This window comes from Diabrotica virgifera, chromosome 8 (genome assembly GCF_917563875.1).
Source record: "Diabrotica virgifera virgifera chromosome 8, PGI_DIABVI_V3a".
Taxonomy (NCBI): Eukaryota; Metazoa; Arthropoda; class Insecta; order Coleoptera; family Chrysomelidae; genus Diabrotica; species Diabrotica virgifera.
Window position 1 is genome coordinate 119,495,390 of NC_065450.1, and position 19,250 is coordinate 119,514,639.

The window sequence follows — 19,250 nt, forward strand, 5'->3', positions numbered from 1 at the left end:
TGTATGTATTGTTTATATTATCTGTAAGTCTCAAAGTTCTTATTTTTGAAAATGCTGTAGGTGAACGGGTTTGAACGAGTCACTAATGACGAGTGTATACAAATTTAGAAACACTAAATCTTAACCAAATTTTGTGTTACAGAAAAACAAAAAAATCCAAAATATTCAGAAAAGTAAAGTCGACTTTTTTTACTGTTTGAGATTTTTGGTATCACTTATAGTAGGGCATGAAAGTATGCTAAATTTGCAGTTACTGGAGCCTTATGGGGACCTATTGGGTTGTGAAGAGTAGTTCCTAAAACCAAAAAAAGTTACGTTAAGTTTCCTATAAAGTGCTGGACTTTCCATTTCTTAATTTAATTTTCCATTTCCAAACAATCGCTTTCTCCGATTATAGCACCATCTATCCATAATTCGAAAAAATGTCTCGAATAAAAGTTACTTATTTTTACCCAAGGAAGCCAAATCTGCAATAAAAAATGGGGGCTCCTATTAAAGTTAACCCCCACCCCACCTCCGTGGGGGGTCGTGTTTGGTGTCATTCGATAGATTTTTCAAAAATATTGAATACGTGTATTTTTCAGTTTTTCGATCTGATGTTCATTTCGCGGGGTTCGTATTTCAAATTTTAAATTTACCCTCCCACCCCTCTCCGTGGGGGGTAGTGTTTGTTATATATTTTTGAAAAATATTGAACACTTATTTTTTAAAAAGGGACAAAGTTTTCACTCTAATGGCATATAAAACAACATAATGCTATTCCACACCCCACCAGAATGAAAACAATGGGAACCTTCTCTGGTTACACCTCCGAGGCTTCTACAATTTGCAAGCCATACGGATGCTGAGACTAAGGAAGATGAGGGAATTCTACAATTTACATTTCACGTCTCATCTGCTCAGCGCGGTAAAGTTCCAACGAGAATGGTTCCCTTCATACTCCACCCAGAGTAAATGTAAATCAAAAACACCTCGGAGGTGTAACCAGAGAAGGTTCCCATTGTTTTCATTCTGGTGGGGTGTGGAATAGCATTATGTTGTTTTTTATGCCATTACAGTGAACACTTTGTCTTTTTGCTAGCAGTTGCCGCTAGGGCATCTATGCCATTTCGTTCGTTGCAATCCGGGACTGCACGCTGGAGTTTGTTTTGGTTGGATCGGGGAGAGCAGCATATGTGCCTCCTGATGAGAGACTAATAAGTTTCGAAACCGGTAGAGGTGCTTGCGGCACTCTCTGATTGGGCTAGAATATGGTTCGGCTGTATTTTCGTTTTGCAACGAAATTGAAAACGGTTATTCATTTTTGACTTATTTTTTAGTTTTTCGATCTGACGTTCATTTTGCGAAATATTCGCTTTTTTTGTGAAATTTTGTGACTCGCCCATTTCCTTACGCCCCGCTCAAATCGTCAGATTTTTGAAATATACACTGTTTTGCATGTACTTAACTTACCTTATCTTAATCTGACAATTTCGAGTTTTTCTAAGGATAGATTTTTTTTTCGGGCCCCCCTTCACGAACTCCCCTGTATTAAGAGACAATATAATATGGTAGAGGTACATTTACAGGGTACAAGTGACCCTGTAATATGATACATTCTCCCCATGTGATAATCTGACACGCTCGAGTAACTGCAAAAATCCCCGCTTGGGCTCCCCTAACATAATAATTTTTTTATTTTGAAAAAAAAAAGCATTTTTTCACAATTAAACATCTTAAAAATTTTACTTTTAAACCAAATTTTTTCCAAAACAAGCACTTGAAACCGTTGGAGCTTACAGATCATACAAACACAACATAAGTAAAGCAACTTATGAAGCGGTAACGATCATTTAAGATGATAATTAGGGGGTGATTTTTCCGACTTGTTTTTGCTAAAACAAAAGGGACCAACTTTATTTTGAACGTAACTTGCTTACATTTGATGCTAGAAACTTAAAAATCATAAATAAATATTTTTTAAAAAAGTTGTAATGAGTTTTCCCCAAAAAGTGCTTCATTTTTTGGTTATTTCACGTTGAAATATTCTATTTGGAATTTGACGAATATGAACCTATTTTTAATTAGCCATAACTCTGTTTCTACTAGGTCTAGAGACCACATACATACACAATTTTTTTCACTTTTTTACAGGCTATATTTTTGCTAAGAATATTTTTTCGATAAAATACTTACTTTTTGAGTTATTTGCGAAAAACCGTCTAAAAACGTGTTTTTTTGATGAAAAATGAACATATTCACTCGGGAACTATTGACTTAGTGAAAAAACTCTATAGAGTAAAAGTTGCTTAGAATTATACTAAAATCACAATCAAGATGCAGTTAAAGTAAACAAACCAAGACACGTTAACTGTTATAAGGAGCACTCCTGAATCATGATTTACAATGTATAAACTTTGTAAATCATCATTTGGGATTTACAATGTATGTATATACATTGTAAATAATGATTCAGGAGTGATCCTTGTAATAGTTAATGTGTCTTGGTTTGTTTACTTCTACTGCATCTTGATTGTGAATTTAGTATAGTCAGTTTATCGAATTTCGGACTTATTTTGAACGTTTGTTTTTTCACCCCCCAGTGGGGGTAAAACTCATCCTCTGGGCAAAAGCACACATCGGCACAATATCACTTTTTTTCTTTGACATGTTTGCTATATGTGTGCCAAATTTCATGTCAATCTAAACTCTAAACGGTTCTTTAAAATTTGGAGCAAAAACCGTGATTCAGTTGCAATACCTTAGTTTATCTGTGTAACGGTGTGCTCACTACAGATACCAAATAGTATGGTATAACTAGACCCACACCCAGACATCCAAAGTGAAAGTTATCCTCCAATACCAAATTGTTCTATATGGTCCACATCATGTTCAGAAAAAAGTCACACCATTTTGAGCGTCGGGATTGGGGGGGAGAGGGGGGAGAAATTGGTAAATTTGTAGTTTTTTAAGTTTTTCGTCAATATTTCTAAAACTATGCGGTTTAGCATGAACAACCTTCTATACAAAAATGTTCTACATTAAATTTGAAATAAAAAAGGCCTTATGCATAATCCTTCTAAAATGAACGGTTTCAAAGTTACTGAGGTAGTATAGTATAATTGGTCCAAAAAAAGGCCTAACCCAGACATCCAAAATAAAAGTTTTCCTCCTACACCAAATTGTTCTATATGGTCCACATATGGTTCACTAAAAAGTTACACCATTTTGAGCGTCCGGTTTGGGGGAGAGATGGGGGAAAATGTTCTACATTAGATTTAAAACAAAAAAGATCCTATACATAATTGTTATAAACTCAACAGTTCCAGAGTTACGGAGGGTGAAAATTGGAGGTATTCGATATTTTTTATATTTATTGGGTAATTTCCTGCTGATTTTCTTTAACAGGATTGTATTTTATAAATCAAATTTGCTATTTCAGTGGCCGATGCTATGTTAGTGATAAGCCCTTGAAGAAACGTCAACCTCACCACCCAAATCATCATCAATTGTCCAAAAAATATAAAAAGTATCGAAAATCTCCACTTTTCACCCTCCGTAACTCTGGAACCGTTGATTTTATAACAATTATGTATAGGACCTTTTTTGTTTTAAATTTTACGTAGAACATTTTTGTATGGAACATTGTTTACGCTAAAGCATAGTTTTAGAAATATTGACGAAAAACGTAAAAAAACTACTAATTTACCGACTTCTCCCCCATCTCCCCCCCAAGCCGAACGCTCAAAATTGTTTAACTTTTTACTGAACCACATGTGGACCATATAGAACAATTTGGTGTAGGAGGAAAACTTTTATTTTGGATGGCTGGGTTAGGCCTTTTTGTTGGAACAATTATACTATACTACCTCCGTAACTTTGGAACCGTTCATTTTAGAAGGATTATGTATAGGACCTTTTTTATTTCAAATTTAATGTAGAACATTTTTGTATAGAAGGTTGTTCATACTAAACCGCACAGTTTTAGAAATATTGACGAAAAACGTAAAAAACAAAGAATTTACCGATTTCTCCCTCCTCTCCCCCCCCCCCAAACCCGACGCTCAAAATAAATGGTGTGACTTTTTTCTGAACATTATGTGGACCATATAGAACAATTTGGTGTTGGAGAATAACTTTCACTTTGGATGTCTGGGTTATGCCATCTTTTGGATCAATTCTCTCATACTAAAAGGATTGTATCCTCGCTCCGACCCTCGCTCCTTGGTATTTATATTCGTGAATTCTCGCATTTAAAATAATGTATTTATTTTACATAGCGATCGAAACTATAATTATCGATCGCTATGTAAAATAAATACATTATTTTAAATGCGAGAATTCACGAATATAACGAATATAAATACCAGAGAGCAAGGGTCGGAGCGAGGATACAATCCATTGCTCTGCGTAGTGAGCACAACTTAAGAATAATAATTGAAATATAGTCCAGAAAGCCACTGCGGATCCGCTAGGAAAAATATTCTAATTCGGATTTTTTGCACAATCTTACTCAAAAAGGACTCCTTTTAACAAATTTGCATGTTGCCAGGACCAAAAGATGGTCAAAAATTTTTTAAACGTTTTTTTTTTGTTTTTTTCCTAAAATTATTTTTTTTGCATTGAAAAAAGTTTTTTTAGGTTTTTTGGATCATTCCAAACAGAAAAGGTCTTTAGTGACTTTTCTCTAAAAATGATAGTTTTTGACATATAAGCGATTAAAAATTGAAAAATTGCGAAATCGGCCATTTTTAACCGTCAAAAACTATGTGAAAAACTAATAATTTGAATGTTGCCAAGGTAGGTAGATATTCTTTAAACATCGATTGATGAAATCCCGAAGAGGTTTTTGCAATACAGTATTCAAAACTCCTTTGTTTTTTAATTGCTAATCAAGCGTGCGCGACACTATTTTCCACCGACAGTATGGTGCAAATGAAAGGAATAAATTCGTTATTTCCTAAACTGACAACTTTAAAGAAAAATCCCGAAACAGGTTGATTTTTATTTTTAAGTTACGATATAGTGGCATATATGGTATACTAGTGACGTCATCCATCTGGACGTGATGACGTAATCGATGATTTTTTAAATGAGAATAGGGGTCATGTGCTAGCTCATTTGAAAGGTTCTTTAATTCTCTATTCAATAATATAAACATTTACATAATTATTTATACAGGGTGTCCAAAAAATGTTTATTAAATTAAATTATTTGACAAAAAAACAAGTAGAAGGACACGCTGTATAAATAATTATATACATGTTTACATTACTGAATAGAGAATTGAAGAACCTTTCAAATGAGCTACCACACGACCCCTATTCTCATTTAAAAAAATCATCGATTACGTCATCACGCCCAGACGGATGACGTCACTAGTATACCATATATCCCACAATATCATAATTTAAAAATAAAAATCGACCTGTTTCGGGATTTTTCCTTAAAGTTGCCGGTTTACGAAATAACGAATTTATTCCTTTCATTTGCACCAAACTGTCGGTGGAAAATAGTGTCACGCACGCTTGATTAGCAATTAAAAAACAAAGGAGTTTTGAATATTGTATTGCAAAAAACTCTTCGGGATTTCATCAATCGATGTTTAAAGAATATCTACTTACCTTGGCAACATTCAAATTTTCAGTTTTTCACATAGTTTTTGAGGGTTAAAAATGGCCGATTTCGCAATTTTTCAATTTTTAATCGCTTATATGTCAAAAACTATCATTTTTAGAGAAAAGTCACTAAAGACCTTTTCTGTTTGGAATGATCCAAAAAACCTAAAAAAAAACTTTTTCCCATGCAAAAAAAATAATTTTAGGAAAAAAACAAAAAAAAACGTTTAAAAAATTTTTGACCACCTTTTGGTCCTGGCAACATGCAAATTTGTTAAAAGGAGTCCTTTTTGAGTAAGATTGTGCAAAAAATCCGAATTAGAATATTTTTCCTAGCGGATGCGCAGTGGCTTTCTGGACTAATATAATAAATACAGCAAATGTCATAAAAAAACTGTTTTACTTTTTTTGTATATGTTTAATAATAAAGACTCTATAAAAATACAAATTCTGTTTAAGTTACTTAGTATCTACACTAGGTTCGCTTTCAAGATGCGGTAGAAATAAACAAACCAAGACACGTTAAATGCCACTAGGAGCACAACCGAATCATAATTTACAATGTATATACATTGTAAATCCCAAATCATGATTTCCAAAGTTTATAAATTGTAAATTATGATTCGGGAGTGCTCCTAGTAGCATTTAACGTGTCTTGGTTTGTTTATTTCTATTGCATTTTGAAAGCGAACCTAGTGTAAACAATAATACAAAGTGAAATTTGGAGGGAGGGCATAAACGGATATAGACTCCTTAACTAGTCATAACAGGTGACGTAATAGTCATATATGACGTTACAGAGCCACTGTGAGCGATAATTTTAAATGAAACCTTATGGCAAGTGATATCTCGTTTGAAAGGTATTGAAAATATCTATTCAATCATACTAATTTTGTTGGGTTTAAGCTGATTTTGACGAATAAATTAAATAAATACTAAAATTGTAGTTTCGCATTTAATTAATATAGTTTTAAGAACCAGCTCTTTAAGTGTTCAAAATGTCTCCATCTACTCCCTGGCCGCAATGGCAGCATCTTATTGCTAATCTCTTTTCAAACTTGAAACATCTAACACGATATTCCTCATCTAGTTAACGTCTTACTGCACCATAATAGTGTACAGGAGCACCATCTTGTTGAAACGGTATGTACAAGAATTCATCTGTACTCAGTAGATATATCTTAAAAACACCCTGTAATTATCTACGATAATTACTTTCAGTTATTTATGTCATCATAACAATATTACAACCTTCATTCGATTATATAAATATTGTTATCCTAGATCACGATTCACTAATAATTGCAGAGTCAATTATAAACACTTTTCATGGTCGATGCTGAATAGGCATTTCTAAATATATAAACAGCAAAACTATAACAAGGGAATTCTTATTATTATATGAGACATTCGTCATTCTATTTTGTGATCAGACGTAATATTTCCACATTAAAGATAGTGTCTCTTTCTTCACGAGACGTTCTTTGGGTGCGGTGCTACCAGCTTATGCTCATGCGAGTGTAAATAAAACAACTCAACAAGTAAAAGCGTATCAATTATTCCACCCCTCGGATAAGGGATAACCACCCTCACCGGGAGCAGATAGCCTTAATGCCAGGGCTGTCATATGGCGATCCAAGACCAGGCGAGAACTCAGAACTAGCAGTCTAGAACGAGAAATGAGAAAACACGTCAATGTTCAGGCACCTAGACCACCTTAGACAACAGTGTGGTATGTAAAATGGATGGAGACATCAGGCCGACGCGGAGCTGAAAAGGGAATAGTATGGAGATGGAACATCGTGGGACAATGGAAAATGGACAATGCTATGGAACGTTCAGCGAGGACTCGTGATACGAACAAAGACGTGTAAAAGTGGTAAGTCCACATTAACTATTTTTATGGTATTTCCTGATTAATATAAAGTATAAAGTATAAACATTATGTGCTACCTTAATTACATTAATATATGTTTCAAGTTTACCTATTTTTACTTAATTATTCTATTCTATTACCAATATTTATCAATATACAAAGATTTTTTTACCCTCATATTAAGATATTATAGGACGCAATGATACAATTTTATATGATTTTTTACATATTTATCAACGTATACTTTATCCTTGCTGACTTTTATTCATTTATTATTTGACTACTGATTTTTAGTACATTTTTGCAATTTTTTATGATTTTAATATTTGCTATCGTAAATATACCTATCAAAATAAATATACGATATATAACAAATATACGCTATATGCATAATACATTTAAATTATTATTCTAACTACTTATTTACAAGGGTTAATATAACGTTATTTATTTTTGAATTTTTTATTACCACTGCAATTTTTACATATTTTTACCATATATTGACGTATTATTTTATCTCCATATTTTTTACTATATATCTATATACTACATATCTATATACACCGTAAGACTATCGAATTTATATTTTCGCTAAGAAGTGCAGAAGCTGAAAAAAAAAGAAAAAAATTATGTATAAATGAGTAGCAACAAAGTTACTTGGGAAGATTTTGTCAAAATAGTTGAGGAAATTGCACAAGAAATAGACAGGCAAAGCAGAAGAGTCTTAAAGAAAAAAGTTCCGAAATCTAAGGACATAAAGGAAGAAGTGACGACACAGCTAATTAAAGCTTATAACAAGTTCACGCAATTGACTAGGAAAAACTGGGAAGCACTTTCGGACAAACAAAGGGAATCGTGCAACAAATATTTTGGAAAAATCAGAGACAAAGTTATACGATCATTTCAAGCAGTAAATGTGAGAACAGTGGTTCCAAGTTCAATACATCAACCAATCGACAAGGAAGTTGAAGAGAAGAAATAATTAACGACGGAATAAAAGAGGAAAAAGGTGACATAAAACAAGATATAACAATATTAAACATGGCTTTGACAATCAATGAATTTTTGAATATCGCAAGCAAGATATTGCCCAACGAGTTCGATGGAAGCGCAGGGAAATTACAACCATTTTTAGACGCATTAGAACTACTTGGAAAATTGGCAGAAGGTCATGAAGACACAGCTGTAACGCTAATAAAAACGCGACTCACCAATAAGGCTAGGAACCTAATAACCACAGAAGATACGATTCCACGGATAGCTGAAGCACTAAAGAAAGAATTAAAAGGTGATAATCCGAAGAATTTAATAGCCAAATTAGCCAAAAAAAGGCAAGGGCATAGAGATGCAGCAGTGTACGCATCTGAAGTGGAAGAGTTAGCAGAACAATTAAAAGTAGCATACATAGCGGAAGAAATGCCACTTGACTTAGCAAAGAAATATACGACGGAAGCAGTAGTAACAACAATGAAACGAAACGCTAATGCAGAGAAAGCTAAGCTAATACTGGAAGCAGGTAACTTTACATCACCGCAGGAAGTAGTATCTAAATTTTTGTCGATCGATACGACTGAAGAAAATGCACAAGGAAGAGTCTTAAATTATAGGACAAACTACGAGAATAGGAGAGGACAGCAGCAATACAGAAGAGGATACCATAACAAATATGACAGAGGAAGAAGAAATAACTTCGGACAACGGAACGAAGGAGAAGCAACGGACAATCAACGAAATTATTCGAACAGAGGATACAGACAATTTAACAATCAAACATACAGAGGAAACCAGAGAGGCGAACGTAACAGGAACGTAAGTTTACTAGAAATAGAGGACAGTCAAGAAGAGCAAGAAAACCAGCAGTTGGGGTTTTGAATGAACAAGAAGTTGGAAGCACACAGGCAGAAATAAAATATAACATTTACAACTTCGACCTAAACCTAACGAACTTTGTACGAATGAAAACAGGAATTCTTGAAAACACAAGCACTTTTATCATAGACACGGGAGCTGACATTTCAATACTAAAATGTTCACAAGATTTTATGAAGGAACAGGTGAAACCAAACACAAAGGCGAAAATAAAAGGAGTCACTAAAGGAGAGTTGCAAACAATGGGAGAAGTTGAGACAACACTCGAAGTAAAAGGAACTCAATTCGAACACATCTTTCAATTGGTAGAACCTAACTTTCCAATTCCAACAGACGGAATCATTGGGTGAGACTTTATTTCTAACTTTCAATGTATACTAGATTACGCAAACCTTAAAATGCACATTAAAGAGGACAACGATTGTTACATTAGTACGAAAATTCTGGATAATATAGACAATGACACCATAATAATACCGCCTAGATGTGAAATTTACAGAATCGTAAAAATTTTTCAAACGTTAAAGAAAGACAGGATAGTGGAACAGCAAGAAATACAACCAGGAATATTCATAGCAAGAGCAATTATTTCAAGTAATAATCCATACATCAAAATTTTGAACACAACGTACGAAACAGTAAATGTAGACGCAAGCACAATCAGGACGTTGGATATTAAACTATTCAATATATATAGGCTAGTCAACGACAGCAAGGACAGGAAAAAAGAATTACGAGAATCACTGAAATTAGACATACCAGAATACATACGAGACAACTTAGTATCGTTATGCGAGGAATATTCAGACATATTCGCCCTAAGGCATGATATGTTAACCTGTAACAATTTCTACGAACAAAAACTAAGAGTTAAAGACCAAACTCCGGTATATATCAAGAATTATAGGACACCTCATGCGCAAACAGAGGAATTAAATCGACAAGTACAAAACCTAAGAGACCAATGAATCATAGAACCGTCTACATCCGAGTACAACAGCCCAGTAGTACTGGTACCGAAAAAAGCTATAGATGGAGGAAAAGCATGGAGATTATGCATAGATTTTAGACAACTGAACAAGAAGATAGTTACAGACAAATTTCCATTACCCAGAATAGATTCGATATTAGATCAACTAGGAAGAGCAAAATGGTTTTCAGTTATAGACTTAATGTCAGGCTTTCACCAGATACCATTAGAAAAATCATCGAGAAAATACACATCGTTCAGCACAGAAAATGGAGCATTTCAATTTACCAGATTACCTTTTGGATTAAATGTAAGCCCAAATAGCTTTTCAAGAATGATGTCAATAGCATTTTCAGGATTAACACCAGACAAAGCATTTCTTTACATGGACGATATCGTAGTAATTGGAATATCCGAAAAACATCACTTAGACAACCTGAAAAAGACATTCGAGACATGTCGAAAATTCAATTTGAAACTTAACCCAGGAAAATGTCAATTCTTTAGAAGGGAAGTAACATATTTAGGACATGATCTTTCTCAAGAGGGAGTATCACCAGACAAAGCGAAGTATGCAGCAATTGAACAATATCCGACACCTAAGACAGCGGAAGAAACAAAGAGATTTGTAGCATTTTGCAACTATTACAGACGTTTTATTAAAAAATTTGCGGAAATATGCAGACCACTCAACAAATTATCGAGGAAAGGAGTAGAATTTTCGTGGACCGAGGAGTGTGAAAAAGCATTCAAAAAGCTTAAAGCATCTCTGACGAAACCACCAATTTTAAAATATCCTGATTTCAACAAACAGTTTATCTTAACAACAGACGCATCCAATGAGAGTTGTTCAGCAATCCTAAGTCAAGATTACGACGGAATTGACCTACCTATAGCATATGCATCAAGAAGTTTTAGTAAAGGAGAATGTAATAAACCTATAATCGTTAAGGAATTACTAGCGATTCATTGGGGAATTAATTATTTTAAATGTTATCTATATGGAGCACCAACATTCAAAGTAAAAACAGACCATAAACCTTTGACACACCTATTTGCAATGAAAGAACCAACCTCAAAACTCACGAGGATCAGATTAGACCTAGAAGAATATGACTTCGAAATAGAGTATATAACAGGGAAAAGTAACTACGCAGACAGCCTTTCAAGAATAACATTGCATCAACTAAAAAACCTATACATAGACAACGCCCATATACTAGCTATAACAAGAGCTCAAGCAAAAGAAAAGGAGAAAGAAGCAAGACAAACAAAGGCTGAAAGTGAACTCGCACTACAGCCAGAAGCCACCAAACAGACAGTAAGGAAGGTACTAAATAATTTAGAGGCGCATAGACTACCAATTTTGTCCTTTGGAGCAGAACTAATCTCACCAAGACTGAGCATTAGGGCCAAAAACAAAATAAAATGCAGCAAAAGCATAGCCACAGGATTGAATCGTTTCGATTTAAACCAAGCGTTGGTACAGCTTGATAAGCTGGCGGTAGAGAATGCAGTACGTAAAGTAAAAATATACGTAAATGATATTATTTTTAAAATGTGCACAATTGATGAATTTATTAAAGAAGGAAATAAAAAATTGAAGAATATAGAAATATACATATGTGAAGTACCAGAAACAATAAAAGATGACAAAGAAAAACACAGATTAATAGGAGAATACCATAATCACCCGATGTTCGGAGGACACGTAGGGAATAACAGACTAATTAAGAAGCTAAAGGCAAGATTCCGATGGAAAAATTTGGAAAAAGACGTAAGAAAATACGTAAAAAAATGCCACAAATGTCAAATTAACAAACCGAAAAGAACACATGTCGAAGAGTTCGTGATATCGGACACATCTTCCAAACCATGGGACATAGTATACATAGATACAATAGGTCCATTCACGAGAAGTAATGAAGGTAATAAATACTGTATCACAATGTTGTGTGAACTGACAAAATACGCGGTCAGCATACCAGTGTGCAATAAAGAAGCAGAGACAATAGCAAGAGGAATCTTTGATCATTTCATACCAACATACGGACTCATGAAGCAAATAAGAACAGACCAAGGCACAGAGTATAAGAACGAAGTAATGCAGGAATTAACAAAGCTATTAAAAATAGAACACAACTTTTCAACGGCATACCACCCACAGTCCATTGGAAGTTGCGAAAAACTACACAGAACGTTGAACGAGTACGTAAGAGCATTCATAGACGAAGACAGAGAAAATTGGGATGTGTGTTGCAGAATGTTCACATACTGCTACAATACAACCCCTAACGCGTATCATGGATACACACCGTTCGAACTGTTATATGGCAGGAAGGTTAACCTACCGGAAGACCTTACACATGAGATTCAACCATGTTACAATATAGATGCCTACTACAATGAGTTACGATACAAACTACAAAGCGCACACGAGAGAGCCAGAACCTTCTTATTAAAACACAAAAAAGAGCGGCAAGAAAAGAATAAGCTCAAAGCAACACCACAACACTTTAAAATAGGAGACCTAGTCCTTGTAAAAAGGGAAGAGAATGGTAAGTTTGATAGTCTTTATGTAGGTCCTTTCACGATAACAGAAGTAAATAACGTTAATTGTAAAATCAGAATAGAAAACAATAAAATCAAGGAAATACATAAGAATAGATTATATGCTTACAATCCGAAAACACAGTGAGTGACAAGTGTTACGAAACAATGTTGTTAAACCAACATTTTATATTATTTATGTATTTGCGTAGGCTTAGGAAGTTTGTATATAAAATAAATTTTTTGTATTGATTACAACACAGTATGGGTTGGTAGCACGACTTGCAAATTTCCCTCCCCGTAGTCGGAAAATTCCTAAAAAGGGAAGGTGTACAAGAATTCATCTGTACTCAGTAGATATATCTTAAAAACACCCTGTAATTATCTACGATAATTACTTTCAGTTATTTATGTCATCATAACAATATTACAACCTTCATTCGATTATATAAATATTGTTATCCTAGATCACGATTCACTAATAATTGCAGAGTCAATTATAAACACTTTTCATGGTCGATGCTGAATAGGCATTTCTAAATATATAAACAGCAAAACTATAACAAGGGAATTCTTATTATTATATGAGACATTCGTCATTCTATTTTGTGATCAGACGTAATATTTCCACATTAAAGATAGTGTCTCTTTCTTCACGAGACGTTCTTTGGGTGCGGTGCTACCAGCTTATGCTCATGCGAGTGTAAATAAAACAACTCAACAAGTAAAAGCGTATCAATTATTCCACCCCTCGGATAAGGGATAACCACCCTCACCGGGAGCAGATAGCCTTAATGCCAGGGCTGTCATAGGTATTTCCAAGTTGCCGAATTGCGTTTTGTAACATCTTCAGATACACTTCACCGGGTAAGTTAGCTTTCAGAAATACAGGACCAACTATGTGGTTTCCCAAAATACCTGCCCAAACTTTTTCTGGAAATTGAGTATGTTTTTCCCGAAATACGTGAGGAGTTGTGTCACTCCAATACCTCACATTATGTGTGTTAATACTATTTCCATTGAGGGAAAAAGTACTTTCGTCACTAAAACAAATTGTTTTTATCCAATCCTGCTGGATGATGCACAATTTTTAATTTGTATGGATGAAATTTGTTTTTAGCCAACACTCGGTGTACTGTCCTTTGAGTGATTCCACGGATATACGCAACTTGGGCTGTAGAAGAAGTAGAGTTCGCTACCATTTGTGCAATTATGTCAAATTTTATGTCATCACTAATTGTTGGTCGATCGGATAGTTTGGCATTTTGAATAGTACTAATCTTGACGTAATAATGATATATTATGACGATCTATCACTATTACTATTACGTCTGTTCACCTATATCACCTGTTATGGCTAGTTGAGAAGCCTACGCCCGTTTATTTTTCCCCTCAAAATTTCACTAGTATAAGTATAAGGGTATGGGGGGGGGGGAGTTTTGGCTAGCACTGTATAAAAATCAGATACTCTGAACTGCCACTTTTAAACTACTATATCACACCACAATATAATCGTTTAGTAGTTTTGCGATAGTATTTTTCACAAAAAATATAATTTAAATAAAGATTGTTTTCTGTAGTGGGTGTTTTCCTTACTAAATTTTTCTTTCATTTTCAGAAGCTCTCTTACAAAGTCGACCATTACCTCATATCCCGAGCCTTCCAGAGTCAGATCCGCCAGGAAGTCACAATGCCAATACGCTTAACTCGAGTCTGGGCACCCTTTCGAACTCATCCACCAGTGGAGCGCCATCGACTCCTATCTCATTTGAGACCGCCAATCGATGGACTTCCAAAGAAAATCTCTTAGCACAAGAAGAGGACGATCCCCAGCTTTTCGTAGCGTTATACGATTTCCAAGCTGGTGGGGAAAATCAACTTAGTCTTAAGAAAGGTAGGAAATAATATATCCTTTTTTTCTAAATGTTATGTTTATATGTTCATATAACAATCATCTGTTGATACGGTATGTACAACCGCCAAATTGTTGTTATTGTTGAGGTTGTGTCATATTCATGTCAACAAAAAATTGTACTTTGCCTATGATGGTTGTAGGCAACAGCCAGCTATGGCTGGAAAGTTATGAGGGTGGTCATCAAATTCTGATTATTTTTGTGTATTTATGCAATAATTCTGTGTGTTATGCGATTCTGTGTTTGTAAGGCCATCCGCACACTCAGCTACTAAAAAGAATCCAGTTGGCAACTTTAGTTACCAATCAGTTATTTACTTAGTAGTCACTGTCCATGTATTTTAATGAGTGTCCGCACACAGCGCTACTAGTTAGCAGCCGGTCTAGAATGCAAGAGTGATCAGTCGACAGCGAACTGGACATGCAGGTCGCTTGGGGACGGGACTGGGGACTAGTTTCCAGCCTTTTGTGATATTTGGTTAAAGTTTAACACGCGAAATTGACGGAAGAGTCGTTTAATATAAAATTAGTGCAAGAAATGGAAAACATCCGTGCCTATATAAACTTAATTAACTAGTTTTGATGGGAAATAAGCCACAGTTTTACTAAAAAAATGATTTTTTTGTCCATGTCCACGTCGAAAATGATGATTTTCGACGTCCAAATCGGATGACATGGTCAAAATATAAAAAATATTAATGAATTAAACAAAAATGTTGTTGCTTAGTAAAAAATTCTTCTAATAATATATTTAATCTGACTCATTTTATCGGCAATTCAGACATATATATTATTATACATTTTAAAGTAGAAGACTTTAAAATGAGATTGCCAATATTTTTATGAGTTGCGTTCCTGGGACGACTTTACTAAAAGATAGTTCATTCGATTACATGAAATCAACACCAACTCAAGAATATCCGTCACAAAAAATCATTACATGTGATCTGTCTTTAAAAATACAACTACATGCAACGGTGACACTAAATAATAACAACAATATCATTTTAAAGTGTTCTACTTTAAAATGTATAATATCTGTCTGAATTGCCGATATAAATGAGTCAGATTAAATAAATTATTAGAAGAATTTTTTACTAAGCAACAAAATTTTTGTTTAATTCATTAATATTTTTTGTGTTTTGTTTACACAAAATTTTGTTTACACAAATACAATTACAGTTTTGTGTTTTAATATTGATTTTTTAGTTAATACAAAAATTCCACAATAGCTTCAGAACAACATTTATAAACGTAAACTCCGGCTAACAAAGCTACTCAGTACTAACAAAGTAACAAAGCTACTCAGTACAAAGTACAGTCAAGAAGTGACTCGTTTTATTAATTTTCAGTAGCGTAGTGTGCGAGCCATAGTTGATAACCAGTTGATAATTCTAGTTACCAACTAATTTAGTTTCTTTTTAGTAGCTGTGTGTGCGAAAGGCCTAAGTGTTCGTAATAATGAGTTTTTTGGAGTAATTTAGTTTTATGTATTGTGTGTTGCATGTGTAGTGTATGATGGAGAATGTGCTTCGCGTTTCCCTGTCCTTTATAATTGGTATGTTTTTGTTAATTACTTCTTCTTTAACACGTTCGCTGCGTATATTTTTTAAGTACATACTTCTGTAATGTAAGTGAGCACATGCAGCTCATCGGCGACTTCAGCACTGGAGAGGGAAACCGAATGTCGCCAATGAGCGACATACGCATCGAACGTGTCAAGTATTGGCAACCAAAGTCTGCTGCATTCTGCTGATGGATTCGCTACACATTTTTCTTCATTCACTAGGATGAGGACTGCTTCTTTGATTTTTCTATTTTTCATGTGCTTTTTCTTCATGATTATTGATGCATCTTTCCACTGTGGTCTATGTTCGTTGTCCCAGAAATGTTTGAATATCTGTGATTTGTCGAAATAATTGTTTTTGTTGTGTTTCATGTTCGTTGTTCCTGACGCTTAAAGGTCTTGCAGTTTCTCCCACATAGAAATTGTTGCATTCACAGAGTATTTTGTAGATGCAGTTTTTTGACCTCTTCTGTGTGTTGTTCGGTTTGGTTTTAGACAGAATGTATCTGAGTGTGTTGTTTGTTTTAAATGTTGTTGTTATGTTGTACTTACTTCCTGTCCTCTTTATTTTTTCTAATAAGCCCTTTACATATGGTATTGTTACAATGGTGATGTAAAGGGCTTATCAAAAAAATTAAAAAGGATAGAGAATAAGTATAACATAACAACAACATTTAAAACAACTAACACACTCAGATCCATCCTGTCCAAATCCAAACCGAACAACACACAGGAGAGGTCAAAGAACTGCATCTATAAGGTACCCTGTGAATACATCAATGTCTATGTGTTCAGGATCATATAATAAATATACATCAACAACAGGGATTTCGACAAATCACATATATGCAAATATGCCTGGGACAACGAACACAGACCATATTATCCAACACACAATACATGCCATACAAAGAAATGTCATAGCGGAAAAGCAAACCATTTAGACACAATATATCGTCCGTTCCTAAAAAAGTAAAGGTAATTATTATTAGTTTTGGTAACAATTTGAAAAAACTACATTTTTCTGTACCTGTTGATTTGGTACTTTTTGTCTTTTCTCTTCGGAAACTATCAATCTTTTTCGTTGTCTTTTCGGCGGTACATCCTACTTCTTCAGCTATTAATATCCATGCATCATTTTTGTATTACAATATTAGTGTTTTGGATTCCAAAACACAGAAGAGCGTTCATATAAATCAAGCAGATCTAAACATTTTTTCTCTGTTCAATTCCGTTTATTTTAAGTGCAGAACCAATCAAAGTTCTTTTTTAATGAAATATTTACAGCGAACCAATGCTTGCTTTGGTTTTCGCCAAAATCGGCTCGTTTGGATCGACAGAATTTTGTTAGCCATTACGTACTGACTAGAGCAATTTGTTACAGAGCGCTCTGCTCGTTTGGTTCGTTTAGTCTAGTCTCAACTTAAAGGGTTCCCGTGGGAAATTCTAGCTCGCCGTGATTTGATGGTGTTACATACACATAGCTAACATGTCAAAGAAAAAAAAATGATAGTGTGCCGATGTGTGCTTTTACCCTGGCCTGGGGGCAGTGGCGGTCGTACCACTTTAAGAAGGTAGTGCCAGAATTCGGACAGCCGCCAAAATTTTTAGTGACTGTTTCACGACATTGTCAAAAAAGTTATAAAACAAAAATAAAAAAAAAATAGGCGCTGATACTTTTGCCTTATGTATCTTATGTATATTTATCTGAGGTGCCAAGAAATTGTTCAAAATTTATCAAAACAGTTCCGTAAATTCATTAACAATAAAAAACTCCCAACTTACAACCAATATCTACTGCTAATATTACTTAGCTTGTATTATGATTTAGTCTCTATTTACAAAATTATAAAAATAATACGATTTCATTATTTACACACATGCACAAAGTTGTGTCAATATCACTTTTAAAGTTTACGATACATCCTTCTTGTTTTTTTTTGGTTGCAAAGTTTTCAATGACTTTATTATTAAAATTATCAATACCATTTACAAAATGCTTTTCTGCAGATAACATAGGTATCTAAGTCGTTCTTCTTTCATTGTATTTTTAACTAATGTTTTAATTCGTTTTAACATCGAAAAACAACGTTCTGCTTCAGATATTGATATAGGAATGGTAATTAAAATGCTTATAAGTTTAATAGTTTCTTCCAATGTGCTTTTTAAACCTTCCTCATTTAATAAAACTCATAGCGGAATAGCCTCAGAGGTAGTAGGTATGGTTTGTTCAACAGTAAATGGTTTGAATTCAATTAGTGCGGTCGTAAATATTATTAAATTTATCTGATCTGGCCCATTGTTAAGACCCACCCGGAGCTATAAGCCACCGAGGTAGACAGAGTTGGTCTTTTGCAATTAACACTGACTAGACGGTACTCCCATAATAAAGCCTAAAATAAATTTTACCTGAAACCTGCCTTTTATACAATTATCGGTTAATCCGGGCTGTTTATAGTGGTAACTAATTGAACTTAACCATTTACTGTTTAACATACCATACTTAATTCGTCTCACTAATACTGTACTTCTGATTCAGTTTTAAACCGAGTTTTGTTTAAAAATTAAAATTGTCTCCATGTTTCATTAAAAAATGATTCGGGGAACCGACGCTTGTAAGCAGAAAACTTCTCCACATAAATAAATTAGAAGCAACTACATGTCAGGAGACGGTAGACCTTTGAAAGATCTGGAACTGTAAATATTATGAACCTTTAAGTCGTTGTCTAATTCGGCGCTAAAATTGACCAGTTCCTTAAATATGCCTCTATTTTGTGAATTTTTTTTTGTCGTGACCTCTTTAAGCTAACTCGAAAGCTCCACAAAACCTTATAAAATTTGTAAAGAAAAACCACCAAAAGAGTTTTTTAAGATACTAAGCTGATTCATTTTCAATAATTAAATTAAAC

General features: G+C 34.3%; 1 protein-coding gene across 3 annotated transcripts in view; it reads left to right on the top strand.

The window, feature by feature from the left end:
• Window positions 1–19,250, top strand: part of LOC114338432 (tyrosine-protein kinase Abl) — a 277,967-nt gene that overhangs the window by 170,261 nt on the left and 88,456 nt on the right. For all 3 annotated transcript variants that reach the window (XM_050659242.1, XM_028289035.2, XM_050659241.1), the window contains one exon: window positions 14,481–14,756. In XM_050659242.1, coding sequence (XP_050515199.1) covers window positions 14,481–14,756 — 276 coding nt within the window. The remainder of the gene's footprint in view (window positions 1–14,480; window positions 14,757–19,250) is intronic.